Source organism: Antechinus flavipes, chromosome 1 (assembly GCF_016432865.1).
Source record: "Antechinus flavipes isolate AdamAnt ecotype Samford, QLD, Australia chromosome 1, AdamAnt_v2, whole genome shotgun sequence".
NCBI lineage: Eukaryota > Metazoa > Chordata > Mammalia > Dasyuromorphia > Dasyuridae > Antechinus > Antechinus flavipes.
In genome coordinates, this window is record NC_067398.1 from 564,820,920 (window position 1) to 564,836,611 (window position 15,692).

A 15,692-nucleotide genomic window follows, 5' to 3' on the forward strand; every position below is an offset into this window, starting at 1 on the left:
AATAACTGCCCTGTCTACTTTACAGCATTGCTCTAAGCCTCAAATCTTAGCTTTACCCAGAATAATGCTAGGTTTCCCTTCCCAACCCTCAGAGGTAGGGAGAAAATTTATAGGAGGGATAGTGAAAGGGTAGTACCTCTGGGTCACTGATCATTTTGATCAATGTAGGGAAGTCTCAGTGAAAATAACCAATTCCTATATAATTTAAGGTCTCAGAGAATTGTGTAGAATGGTGAGAGATTGAATTACTCTTTGCTGATCACCTCCAATTTATCTTTTATATGACTTGTTTGTACATAATCATGCACATGTTGTCTTCCCTATTAAACTGAACTCCTTGAAATTAAAGTCTGTTTTTTGTCTCTTTTTATACTAAGAGCTTAGTACAATGTTAAGTCCAAGCTAGCTCCCTGGAAGGCCTCGGGGTTAGCCAGAGTCAGGATAAGTAAAAGTCCTTGGTCTTTAGGGGAAGAAGTGAAAGAGACAGACAAACTGCCAAGAGGCTTGCGACCAACTTCTCTCCTCCTCATTCTGCTGCAAAGTGAGTCTTGCTTGTCTCACCCTACCCTCGAATCTTTGCCTACGACTATCTGTATACACCAAACATTGAGCCAGCATGGAACAGTGAGAAGGGCCATTTTTCCAAACATGTGCTAACAGAGTCATTGTCAAATAGGTAATTAGTTTTAAGTGCTTGGTTGTCTGATTCAAGCATACCTTTTAAGAGTTTCAGTCCTTTACAGTACAGTGCCTGGCACACAAAGCTGCTTAATATATGCTTGCTGATTTGACCAAGATCATCTACAGCCAGATCTGAACCCAAGTCTGTCTGACCACAAGGCCAGTTTTCTAGTTTACCATATTCTCCTTGCCTGACACACAGAAGAGGATGTTTGTTAAAATAAAATTGGTACACAAAGACTCATTCAAAGGCTACAGTAGTAATCAGTTTGCTTTACTTGTAAACGAGGACAAATCATGTAGAAAGGAGCTGGGACCCTGAGTCCTGATTTGAGATAAGTAAAGAATTTGATTATAATATTCTTAATCATTTTGATATCTTCAAACTGGGATTCCATCATTACTATTAATGATGAAAGCAAAAGCCAGGATTATATATCTGTACTTTTTTTATTAACTTAATTACAAGATTACTTTGATTTAACTTATCTTCTGTGCTACACCTTTAAATTCTGTGAGGAAAAAAAGTTTCACAAGCTACCTTAGTGGCTTTTTAATCATTTTAAATGATCATCAAAATCAATTATTATACACATACAGTCTCAGGAAGACATATTTGGTGTGAATATTTTATTATTGATTACAATTTTGTAGACACTTTGTTTTTAAATTAAAATAATTCACAGGTACTTTGGTATTTGAGGAATCAAAAAGTTCACTTAAAGAAATAGTTAACAGGGGACAGCTAGGTGGAGCACTGGATAGAGCACTAGCCCTAAAGTCAGGAGGACTTGAGTTCAAATCTGATCTCAGACACTTAACACTTCCTAGCTATATGACCCTGGGCAAGTCCCTTAACCCTCATTGCCTCAGGAAAAAAAAAAAGAAAAGAAAAGAAAGAAAAAAGAAACAGATAACTTCTACCAAGAAAAATAAATTCATTATTTTAAAACATGCTATATAGGATACTTGAAGTGACTATTTGATATGATGAAGAAAATTCTGTTAATATATTATTCATTCTTCTGTAGTTTAATTTTACTTGCTAGATTACTGTAGTAATTTTACTCCTACACATTTTTTCTAACTCCATCACTAATAAGGTCTTTTATAGGAGAAACTAGATTTTAAGAAATAATTGATGGCTGTCAAGAATTCATTACACAATCACTTACAATTTACCAATTATACATAAATAATGAAGGAGACCACAGAAAGTATGATTGAGATGATCAATTATTAAAAGATACATTAACCATTTTAGACTATTTAAGGACAATTTACAAGCCATTAAAAAAAATACAAAAAAAAATTCACCAAATCTCAGAACCTTTTGTTTTGCTTCTTAACATCTAAAATCAAATAGTAAACCTGAGAAAAGTTGGGATAAAATGGAGTGATTTAACCATATAGTGTTTTCTTAAACTTTATCTATTATCAACTTTTGCTATTTGAGTTCTATATCCCTTAAAATATTTATAATTTAAAACTGTTTACCTGTTGGAGTCAAGCAGTCTTTCCAATCAAAATAGCCTGCATAAATTCCAGGTTCTAAGGAGCCAACAATAGGATCTGCTTTCAACTCAATGTAATTTTCAAATAGCCTTTGATCTAACTCTTTCAATGAAGCCATGCTAACCTATAAATACATAAATTGGGAGGAAAAAAATTAAAATTTATCTTCTATTTGAGAAAACAAAAGAGAACAATGATAATAACTTACAAATGTACTTTAGAATTACCTTTTATTATTAAAACAGAATTTTTCTAACAAAAAAACCATAATTTTTAAAGCCCACTAAGAGCACATTTACTTCAAGAAGTTTTAAGAATTATAACCACTTTAGTTTTAACTATGAAATTTGTTAAGAACACCTTACTAATTGTCTAGATAATAAGAAATTATAAATACAGATGTAATACACAAGAAATTATAGTCATAATGTCCAGTGAGTAGTCAACTTTAAAGTTTCAATTACATATTTTGTTTTAAAATTTAGACACTCCAAAGCACAATAAAATTAGTTTTCTTCTGATAATATTATAGTTGCCAATATCTCTTTTTTTGTGAAAAAATAGAAGGCATTCTGGGATTTTGCTGTGCCTCAAGATATTCACCATAAAGATTAATCAACAATATGTAAGATACAAAAGATATAGAGGACAGTAACTCTGTCTTGGCCTTCTCACATACTCTGTAATTTAAAAAAAAAATCTCTAGTATCAATTAAAATTTTCTTATGAAGTTAGCTTGTTCAAAAAAAGCTCTTAAAATAATATTTATAATTGCATAACAGCTACTTCAGAAAGGCATGCAAATGTTTCTGGCTGTTATTATCTGTGCAAAATGAAAACTAGTGTACATATCAGGGAAAACTGGTGAGCAAATTAATGGATCTGGATCTTGCTTACATTTTTATAATCATTTGATAGCTTAAGTGAAATCCCATAGGTTGATTAAAATTATCACTATATATAATAAATATTAGTGGAAGCGAAGTCTCTACTTGAATAAAAGTGTGGAACATTGGTATACAACATGTAGTTGAGTAAAATGCCTTTAAACCTTAAAGGGCTATATAAATCGTAGTTATTATAATAATAATTGTTAATAGTAGTAATATTGTTACTAGCAACACTTGTTAATATTATCAATAGCAACACTTTACATAATAAGGCACTTTACAATCTGTAGTGTTTTCTTCGAAACTACCTGTAAGGTAGATAGTATATAAGAATTCCTATTATAGAGAAGAAATCATAGAGAAAATACCAACATCACAGATTAAATTGTGTTAATTAAAATACATTAAATGCCTTGCCTAAGAGTCCTGTAGATAATTAAAGATTTTAAACTTGGATCTTCTTACTCCAATACCAGTATTCTTTTCACTACATCTTGCATGTTCACATAATATTAAAGACAAGTAGAATCAGAACATCTTATGTATTATGAATACTGACAATACTAGTTTAAATTCTGGCACATTAAAAGTGGAGAATACCCTTCTGAAACCTGAGAAAGGGAGGTCTATAGATTTCAAGCTGGAAGTTTATTCAGAGACCATCTAATCCAATTATCATCCTCTTCTCTAGCCTGATTTTTCAGATGAGGAGATAGACACCTAAAGAGGTTAAGTGACATGCTCAAAGTCATTGAGATGGCTCATCCAGAATCTGGTCAGGTCCTGTGATATTATATTTAGTGCTCTTGTGCCATGTTCCTTTTTTTTTAGTACATGATAAAAATTATCATGACTCCATGAGAAAATACAAGCAGAAAATACAGACAGCTTAAAAAAATTTTAAGCATGTTAACAAATTAGAAGAATTAATAGTTTATTAGGTAGAACTGGTGATATGTAGGGTAAATTTTACATCATGGAAGATCATGCCCTTGTATTAATCTATAATAACTCCCTATTTACTACCATATTGATACAATTAAAATCTGGTCCCATGATATCTGTTCAACATTTCTTTTAATACACTAAATAAATATTCTCCATTTCTTTATTGTCTGCTATAAATGCTATGGTCATTCTTCTGGGGTTTTTACTTATACTGTATTTTTACTTCCTAGAATGCTTTCTCTTTGGGATTCTTTTATTATATGCCTATCTGCGACAAAAGACAAACAAGGTGCTGGCAGAGAAAGAAACACAACTAAAACATGCTTCCTTGCCCTTGGCTAACAATTTAGTAGGGATGATAAGAAAAATAAATATATTGATAAATAAAATATAATTCAATTTAATAAACATTTATTAAATGCTTATTATATATGAGGTATATACAAAATGAAGAGTCTAAGAAATGATCTTATCTATGAGGCCCTGGGCAAGACACTTAATTCCTCAAAACCTCATTTTTGCTGTAAATGATGCTATATAAGTGTATGTTATATGTATGTATAGATGTGTGAATATGCATGTATATACACACTTTATATATAAATAAATTTTCTACATATGTAATGAGTATATATGTTGCATAAATGATATTATACACTATATTATACATTAAACTATTTATCTCATGGTGTTGCTGTATATCAGAGTTTTTGTAGAACATAAAGGAACTCTATATAGGATGAAGTATTACTATGTACATGTGTATGTTTTTTCTTTTTCTCAGAGAACCTGTGATTTCAATGGTGTGGGTCACAGATCTGTACCTTCTCTACAACTTTAGAAACTTAGTTGTTCTGAGCACAGGGAGATTAAAGAACATGCCCTGGGTCACAGAATCACAATGTGTCAGAAGCAGGTTTTGAACCCATGTTTTCTGGTTTTGAGAACAGCTCTATACCCACTACATTGAGGTTAGTATCAAACTCAAATCAAAACAAATTCCTACTGATGTAACCTTAGAAAAATGCAATTTACAATAGCTATGTTTTATTATATATTTATTTATTTTGTTAAACATTTCCCAATTAGATTTTAATCTTGTTCTGGTTACACTGGGGTTTCATGTATCCTGGACACAAATTTGACACCTTTGCACTGCCCTAAGCTATTTAAAAAAAACCCAAATTATTAGAATGGAAGATGCTAACTGGTATCTCCAAGTTGGAAGCCAGAAGTGCCCCAAAAGAGTGAAGAGCACTTGAAGAACACTGTAAGAGCTTTTCTCTTTCTAAGTTCTTGACAACTCTGCCCTGCCCCTAACAGAGGCCAGCATTTATCTCAACCAATAAGGAGAAAGTCCTATACCAATGGGCTCTGGAATTGGGGTTATACTTTTATTACTAAGAAGGCAGCAAGATGTAGTAAGAACCATGGACAGAAAAATCACCTGTTTTCATGACATGGCTCCAATGTATATTTACTTTGTGACTATGGGTAAGTCAACTAACTTCTTGGGCCTCAATTTCTTCATTTTTAAAATAGGTATGTTTGTTCAATCTACCTCAAAGGTTTATTGTGGTTAACATGCCTTTTAAACAACAGAGTACTATACAGGTGTGAGCTATCATTCCTGACTTAAAAGGATAGAGATGTGAAAAGGGTGAAAAAAATTGATAAAACAAGGAACTAGAAAAGCAAGACAAGACAGGAAAAAAAAAGGGGGAGGAGAATAGAAGATTGGGTCAAACATTTTATCTCCCAGTTAATATACATTGTTCCAAAGAAAAAGAAATCCTAGTGATTAATAATGTGGTAGATACCAAGAAAAAAGTACACTTCCATTTTATTATTTTGCACATTTAATGCAACTTAGCATTAAGAGAGAGAGCTCTGAACTTGTAGTCAAGGGAGATTAGAGTTTGAATTGCACCTCAGATAAGTGAGTAGCTCTGTAATTTACCCTTTTAGTCATGGATTCCTTATCTGAAAAATGAGGATAGTGACAGCACCGCCATAGTCATGTTGTCATTAGAATTGAATGAGATGTGTTGTGTTTTACAAACCTTAAATACTTATAAAAATGTTAGCTATTAATACTACTATGATTACAAATATATTACTGGCTCATGTCATCAAAACAATCTGCAAATCGATTCAACAGAGATGTATTAAAAATCTATCATATGAAAAGTATTATGCCTGTTGCTAGAAATATACGGACAAAATGAACAGTTCCTGTCTTCAAGAATATTCCTTAATTTTTCTATGCTCTAAGGCTTAGCTTTAGATTTTATTGATTGTTAAGCATCTAATACAGTGGAATGAGCAATGGATTTAGAATCCAAAGGCCTATGTTTGAATATTGTTCTACTCCTTATTTTCTATTGTCTGGGTTTATAACTCAAGTTCTTTTGGTCTCAGTTGCTTCATTTGTAAAATGAAGGGACTGGAATAAATGACCTCTAAGGCCATTTCCAGCTCCAAATCTATGATCTTCTGTGTATTTAAGTATATTTCTATTACAGAGACAAAAATTGAAGTAGCATTTTGGGGGGTAATATTTATTTAAATGTTTATAGTTTTGAGACATCCATTTTATTTTTAGCTTCAATATTGTCTGCAATAGCTAGTAATTATTTTTTCTCAAATAGCAATTTGAAGATAAAATATATATTAAAAGATACTCTGATTTTATATATCATGTGTTATTTACTACATTAGAATAGAATTTGATCATCTTTGATCATAAATTGTATTTAAAGCAAAAGTGCTTGTGATATTTTAGCTTTTGATTTTAGAAAATTTTTAGTAAAAATTCCTCTTTATTTTGAAGAAAATATTAGTTTCTGCATGAAACAGACATGAAAATAGAAATAAATTTTTTATTTCAGAGCTGATAAAAGGAATACTTTCAATTTGACCATCATTACAGAAACATTTTAATTGAGGTACAATAAAAATCTATACTAGAATCATTAAATACAAAATAAATGAATTAAGTAATTGGATTCAAAAGTTTTAATATTTATTCCTTAATGCCTTACAGATAGATTCCAGGACAGATGGAAGGATAACATTATAAAAATATTATTAAACAACAATTTATCAAATATAAATAATCATTTTTAAACTTTGTATTCCCTAGTAAAGATGGCACTGGTTTATTTACCAAGACTTTAAAAAACAATACCACAATATAATTTGGAAATTTTGCCTAATACACACACACACACACACACACACACACACACACACACACACACACACACAGAGCTTCTCATAAAAAACTGTGTTTTATGTCGTAATTTAACTATGTTCTTGCCACTGCATCACCACTAAATAAATTATAGTTAAGCATATGTTAGGTTACCATTTCACATATGCGTATAACAATAGTGGATGGCAAGTTTTCTTTAATTTAAAATGCCTTTAAGGGATAACAAATATTGAGGTTAATTACTGCTTCTTTTCTATTGTTCTCAATACTTCCTTCTTCTTGTCAGAACAGCAGGGAAAATGATATTCTGTTAGTAGAAAAGTGGAAGAGAGCCCCGAAAATACCATGACACTAGTACATGAGATTCCTTTGAGATATTAATTCACTGGGGCAGTATAAAAATATTAAAGTAATGGTATCTAAATACTAAATAAACAAGCTCTTTCCCCAAGTTATTTGAGGAATATTTCTAAGATAGTGGGAAGGGGGGCTAATGTACATACATAAGATTTGCAAAACACTATATATATAAATGTGTATATACACATATACAAATATACACCTACATACATACATATATACACACATACACAAACACACACATATTTTTGTTTAAAGAATCACAAGAGTAAAATGAAGTCACTTCAAGCTTAAGGCTAGGAGAAGCATACAGCACCATGAAATTTGAATCTTGGGCTTCATTTGTGTTATTACTATGCAAGATAATATATGTTGTAATAGTATGTTGAAGGTGAGGCATTAGAGATAAAGATAGGGACTTGAGGAGGGTAAAAGACATTTAAAATAGCTGCTGTGGGGAATGTGATAAGAAGTCAATAATAAGTATTAGTGGGAAAGCCCCCAGGTTTTCCCATGGGTTTACAATGGTGCATGTAATATTGCCTCTTCCTCATGTGCACATGCTACAGCTGTACTTCATAGTAAAGCAAACACATGTGGACTATAGTCTCTTGTGACATTATGAACAACTAGTATAAAAAATCAATTTATGTTAATTCTGTCAGATGGGATTCTGTCTTCCCTAAGGTATCCCACAACTGACTATGCTTTAAGACCCAGATTAGTAAGTTCTATCTCCTCCATGAATGTCTGCTTGGCAATTACAATTATCACTAAACTTCCAAAGAACTTTTAATCTTTATTACATAATTATACACATGCAATCTTCTATTATTATAAACCACTTAGTTTTATCTCTTAACCAGACTATTAATGTCCTTGAAGACAGGAAGGGACCAAGTTTTATAGATCAACTTACATATACACATGCACATTGAGCACAAAGTAGACCTAGTTGTCTCAGATAATCCCAGAAGGGGAAAAAGTAATCATTTTAAATATTTTAAGCTTATAATATTATGTGTGCCATTTATCTCATTCAAAAGGGAGTAAGTTTATTATCTTTAAAATTACTTGGTTTTCTAATATGGAAGAACTGTGATCAATACAATGACTATTCACAATTCTAGAGGACTGATAATGAAATATTCTATTCTTTACAGGGTGAAAATGAGACATTTATAGCTTGGACCCAGCCACTGAGAGAATTTGTTTTGTTGGACTGTGTTATAAGAAATAAGTTTTTCTTTCTTTTTTTTCCTAATGGGGTGGGAAGAAAATAGATTTTTGTTAATTTTTTAAAAAGAGAGATGGAGAGGAGTATTATAAATGTGAAATGCTGCTTATGCTTTCAGATGAGATCATTCCATACATTTATTTTAGCTACTTTACTTTGGTTACAAGAGCCCTCTCAAAAAGTGGGGGTAATCTATAAATGTAAAAACAAAGGGTTAATAAAACTAAAAATATTTAAAATAATTTTAATATCCAATCATTATTATATGTGAAATACATTTCACAACTGAAAAGTTTTTAGAATAAATTTTTCTATAAAGGAACTTCCCGCTGACATATCAAAAACAAGTATCTAGTTCAGATATAGGTTAAAATGTAGAGGCAAAAGAGGCCACAGTGGGGACAAAATTAAATTTCTAAAGAGGTTAAGAATGAAGATGACACATTCACAATCAGCAGCTATTGGCTATTCTCTGAAATCTCAGAACACTTAAAAAGATGGAATATGGAATAGTATTGTTAAAGAGATGAAACAATTCCATGTAATCACACAGTTACATTTATCTAAATAAAACTATGTGCAAAAACTTACTGATATTATCAACAATACAGCCACAGGTTCCTTCCTCTTCTACTCCCTTCTTTAAGTAAGATTTTAAAGTGGGGAGTAGAGGTAGAATCAAAAACTTCTTGTAGTAAATTTTGCTAGCATATTTACAATGGGCTAGCAGCCTTCTATTTACTTTTACAAATGTTAAATAAAAACCTCTAGGATTTTTTAATGACAATTTTTCCAGAAAAGAACAAAACCAAGGAAGTGCCACCGATAGTGACTCTAAATTAAAATGGAAGAAAATGGATTTGTATATTTGAAAAAAAAAATTACTTGTGATCAAAGTGAAACAAGTTTGGCTTAAGGTTTTTAATGGGAAATGCTTTTCAAAAACCACTCTGAGGGATCACCTTGGTATGGCCAGCTGATTCTAGAAACAACTGCTCACAAAGTCCAAAACACAGATCTGTCAAACTGGCAATGTACCAATTTTTATTTTCTTCTGTGGTTTTAAAAACACATTTTTAATACCAAAAGATTATGACTGTTCCATATCTTCCTTTTATAATTTCAGCTCTAATTTTGAATGTACACAATTATCAGAACTGGATTCATGCTTAAAAAGATACACAGTAAGTGTATCTTATTTTTAAAAAAAGTTATCCCTAATTATTTCCTTTACATATGCCAACTTGAATTCAACTCACACATTGAAGCAAGAAAAAACTAATCATTTTACACTTTTACTTGCCACAAGTTCATACAAAAGAGTTTTCAGTAACAGAAGAAATCCTAGCTTAAATATAGCCCTATTAATTAGTCAGATGATGACTTAGAGCAAATCCAAGCAGACCCTAGAATTTAATGTATTATCTTAGGAGCCCCATATTAAGTAACTATCTCTCAGAGAGCAGAGACTTCAATAGAATTAGAAACAAGAAGAATAAATTTACTTTCAACAGTAGCACCCCCTTTCACAGAGACTATTGGCTTTTGAAAAGGAAGGGAGTTAAGGGTTTGATATTCACAGCTGGTTAGCAGTTCCTTTTTATCAACATAAAAAAAACCCTACACCTTTGTGGTGGTTTCCTGTCATCAATGAATTTACCTGCTATAAGGAATGACTACAAAGATATCATTCACTAAGTCAAGGGATCTTAACCTAAGTTCCGTGAACTTTTTAAAAAAGGTATTTGGTAACTATGTATACAACTGTAGTTTAATAATTTGGTTACTTTGTAATCTTTATTTTATTTTATGCATTTAATAACATATTGAGAGAAAGGGTTCACAAGTTTGACCAGACTGTCAAAGGGGTCTGTACCATCAAAAAAATTTAAGAATCCCTCCTTTAAATATTGTCAAGTTTGGTACAGAATTCTGATATGGTTGATCAATTTAAAATTTAAGGTACAAATTATTTTTTAAAAAATTGCTTATTTTTGAGGTGAAGAAGAAAGAAAGAAAAGCATCTTTAGTTTCAAGTATTTACTGAATTATCTATGTAATCTAGATCACCAAAACAGTTTAGATTAAAAAAAGAAAAGGTATCAACATGCTGTTTTTGTTGTAACAATCTGGTGACCCCCTAAGTATATTCCTATTTATTACTCTGTAATAAGAAAGCATTTCCTTCTTGTTACTCTGTAAAACCATTGTTAATGTAGGCTTATACTCGGAACTAGAAAAAAAATAAATAAAAACCAAGATTTTTACTTCTGCAATAACTAGCTCCTATTCATCATATACAACATTTGGATGTCATTAAAATGATCTCCAGCAAATATGGTGGTACCATTATTAGATAATACTATAAAAATGAAGTACTATTCTGAGAGAAAAATATTCACATTGTACTGGAAGAGATAACCTTTTACTTGTAAACAACAAAAAATTTCTGGAAATAAACTAGACACTTGGCCCTAAAAGCCCTAAGTCACAACATTTCTCATCAGGATGATTAATCTTTACGAAAAGGCAGGAAAACGAGACACACATATAAAGCCGCCCACCTTGACATTTTCATTCTTTGAAAAAAAAAATCCCAATCTAGAGTTCATGAATAAGAGCCATCATCTTAATAAAACGATGCAATTCATCAAGAATGTACTTAAGACTATAAGATTAGCATGATTATGATCTCTCATTCTTTGCATTAGGAAAACTGTACTGACAATAAAAAGTAATTCTAGTACAGCTTTACTTAGAAATCTGATAACCCTTTGCCCAGGAAGAAACAAACCTTTAATGACAAGGTTATTTTATTTTTTGCAACTCTCCTTATTCAAGAAAACTAATAAACAACAAAATATAACTTGTTTTTAAAATTTAAAATTTAAAACTTACTTAAACAGGGAACTTGAATTCAGTCTAAACCTATAATTTTAATGGAGGAAAAAAATAAATGTTTTTGTTTGGGGCAAAAACTCTGACAACTTTTATGAGAAAAGTTATTTACTTTTAGCACGACAGCTGAGTAGAATGGGACCAACAAGCAAGAAAAGAATAAATATTTACTTGGGAGAAACAGGTAGAAAGAAGATCTTTACAATAATTGCAGAGAGCTGCTTTCCCTTTTGCTTTGCTGCTAACTGTAGGCTTGTTTATACAGCTTTCAAAACTTTCCTTTATGGATCAAATGCAGTGCTTCCTCAAGAATTGAATTCCTCAAGAATTGAATTGTTTCTTTCATGCTCTTTAATTTTTGAGAGGTGCTTTTATATAGGAGGTAAATAATCTTCTCAGAAGATTAACTAGTAAGCTACTTTGAGGGTAAAAAGTTCTCAAAAGAAATAGAGTATCATGTTTGTATTATAAAGATGTTTTTAAGGTTAAATAGAGAGAGAGACGGGAAAATAACCTGAAAAGTAAGTTGTATTAAAATAATTACCTTTTAAGTTTTACATGAACATTTCTACTTACCTGTGTTATTTTTTCTATTCCTTGAAAGTTGTGTTTTTCAAAATGTTCAGCTATATTTAAGAAAGTGTGACGTTCTAGGTAACAGCAATTACTTAGGACTATCAAAAGCCGCTGCTCCTAAAGCAAAATAGATTTTGGGAATATTAAATTTAAAAGAGTAAACAAACAGCAGAACAGTACAGAGAACATTTATTTATTTTTAAATTTGCTTTGAACATGTTCTTTCGTAAATATCATTTGATAGTTTTTTCCTTAGTTGTTTCTTTTCTAATATTCACAAAGGAACTATAGAAGAATTCTTTACAATGATATGTTATTACATGGATTCAGATAAACCAAAAATTAAATTGTGTTCCTTAGAAAATTTAACAGTTACATATAACAAATGTGATATAATCCATAAATAATGTTATATATCTGTATACCCTCCCCAGAAAGTTCTGTTGTATTACTGATTTCTTTTTGTTTGTTTAATCTACTTCTTAATCTTTAAAAAGAAAGCTTTTTGCTTTTTTTTAAAATATAAAGACATTTCTATAATTAGTCACAAAGAAAATATAAAGACTGCCATCTATAATTCAAAAAGTTTTTGAGACTTTGTTAAATAATTATACCCTAATATATAATGTTTACCTACAAGGAATTAAAAAAATTTTTCTCAATATTTTTATGAGGTGGTCAAGATGTATGCCAAATTACCAATGATCTTTTAACTGTCAAATCCAATGACCTTTTCTCATTCCTTATTATTTTTAACCTCTGCAGTCTTTGACAACATGGACCATTCTTTCCTCCTTGAAACAACGACTCTCTCCTGGTTCTCCTCCTAGCTATATCTGCTTCTTCCCTGTCTCCTTTCCTGGATGCTCATTTGGGTCCTGCCCTCTAATCATACCTGTCCTGAGCTCTTTTCTTCTCCGTCTATACTAGTTCACTTGGTGATTTCTTTAAATTCTCAAATTTACTTATCCTGTCCCAACCACTGTTGACCTTCAATCTCAAATCTTCAATGACATTTTAGTTATCTCGAACTGGAGATCTAGAAGACATCTTAAACTAAACATGTCCAAAAGGGAATTCATTATCCTCCCCAAAAGCCTTCTCTGCCTCCTATCTTCCTTATTATTATAGAGAATGCAACACTCTCCATCCTAATCCCTCAGGCCTACAACCTAGAAGTCATCTTGAATCCTTACTCTAATCCCATAATATCCAATTTGTTGTTAAAGTCTGTCACTCTTACCTCTGAGCATTTCTCCACTATGTCCCATTCTCTTAGCTCTGACACTATTACCTTAGTAGGGGCCTCCCATCATCTTACATCTGAATTACTGCAATTGGCTGCTGGTTAATCTGCTTGTCTCAAGTTTTTCCTCTTCCAATCCATCCTCCAGTCAGTCACTAAAGAGACTTTCCTAAAAAGTCCATGTCACACACATCATCTTGCTACCCTATCCTAATGCAATAAATAACATCAGTAGCTCCTGATAGCTTCCTGAAGCAAATACAAAATTCTTTGGCATTCAAAGCTCTTTACAATGCAGCTCCTTCCTACCCAGTCTTCCGCTATGTACTCTTTGATCCACTGTCATCAGCCTTAGGCTGTTTCACAAATAGGACAACATCTCTTGGCTCTGGGCATTTCCCCTTGACATCCCTTATGTCTGAAATGCCCTCTGTCTTCAACACTACTTCTTGACATCCCTGGTTTCCTTCAAGTCTCAAATAAGATACTATTTTTAACAGGAAATTTTTTTCAACCCCTCTTAATTCTAGAACCTTTCTCCTGCTAATCAATTCCTATTTATTTAATATGTAGCACAGAGCTATACATAACTGGCAGAGTAAATGACTTGATTTATTCAATACTTTCATTCTGTCAGGGGAAAACAGAGGTCAAGTGATTTCCCTCATTTGGGCAATTTAGTGATTGAATTAGGTACTGGTACTACTACTACTACTACTACTACTACTACTACTACTACTACTACTACTACTACTACTACTAAATCTAGTTCTCCTAAATCCTAATCTCATCTCCTACCTACTGAAGCACTTTCTCCTATATCACATCTACTATTAGATCCAAATGCTGAAAAATAAAATATTACATTATATTTCAGAAGAATTATTTTTGTAAACAAAATTCTAAGAACTGAGTTCATATTGCTACCATGATTCACTCCAGAGTACTTTTTCCTATGGCGACTAATATATGAATGTATTCTCTGGAATAACTATGACTAATTTAGTACCTTGATTTAAGATCCTCTTACTAAAAACAAGGCAAAAAGTACTTTCCAGGAAAATGTTTCTGTTCTGCACTAGTCAAAATTTTCTGCATTTAACATAGAGAGCTTCAATTAATTCAAATTCAGTGCAATGGATACAGTTCTTTCCTCTAAAGTAAACAAGAATTAGGTAACTATAATCCTTGTAATAATAATTGCTAAGCCATTTTTATGCTTTCTAATATTTCAATTCAAGTAAACTCCCCAACCCTTCCACAGGTCCTATTTTTTATTCCTTTAAGCACCAAATTTTTCAAGGGGGAGCCACCTATGTTCTCACCAATTTTTCTTAGCTATAAACATGACAACTAAGTTAGGAAATCGCCTCATGAAGAAAGCTGCAAAGGAGGCTTAGATTTGACTCAGAAGTCTTCAGATAAATAAAAAGGATTATGTTGGAGCCAGTGTAGAACAAGGGGAAAAAAGGAAGTGAATAAGGAGAGCAACATTCCTTTGTGAATCCCATATAGTTCTTTTTCCAAAGTTTTTTTTTTTCATACAGTAAGCAAATACTAATTGTCAAAATGAAATAAATGGTGAGAATATTAACTGAGAATAAGAGACATGTTAGCATTAAGAAAGGATGCAGTCAAGCCTGAGAAAGACCACTTTTACAATTATTTACAATTATTCAACAACCTCTTCTCTGATCCCTAAGCCTTGGTGTTATTATGATCTATAGTGTTTGCAAAGTACCCAAAATAATAGATATATCACAAGTCATCTAAAATATGGCATTCTTCTACAAATCCAAAACTCTTTTTTTTTCCCCCTTAGGCAACTGGGATCACACAGCTAGGAAGTGTTAAGTGTCCAAAACTCTTTTTTCTAGAAAAATGTGAAAGTAACCATTATTAGTTTAATCTGTCAACTACTTCATTGAATGAAACATTCATTAATTGACTCTTACTACCTAGAAATTTCTTTTTCTTTACTCTGTAACTTTATATATAAATATATTTAATCTTACAATTTTGTTTTTCTTTTCTTCTTTTTTAAAGTTCCAACCACATAGCTTTTCTGTGAAATGAGAAGTCACTTTGTTTCTTTCCATCATTAAATAAAATTTAAATTCCTTA

The 15,692-nt window shown here is 31.6% G+C and overlaps 1 protein-coding gene across 2 annotated transcripts in view; it reads right to left on the reverse strand.

The window, feature by feature from the left end:
- The window catches only part of EXOC2 (exocyst complex component 2), a 210,444-nt gene that overhangs the window by 55,094 nt on the left and 139,658 nt on the right, over positions 1-15,692 (reverse strand). For both annotated transcript variants that reach the window (XM_051970780.1, XM_051970781.1), the window contains 2 exons: positions 12,323-12,439; positions 2,179-2,320 (listed from right to left, as the gene is read on the reverse strand). In XM_051970780.1, coding sequence (XP_051826740.1) covers positions 2,179-2,320; positions 12,323-12,439 — 259 coding nt within the window. The remainder of the gene's footprint in view (positions 1-2,178; positions 2,321-12,322; positions 12,440-15,692) is intronic.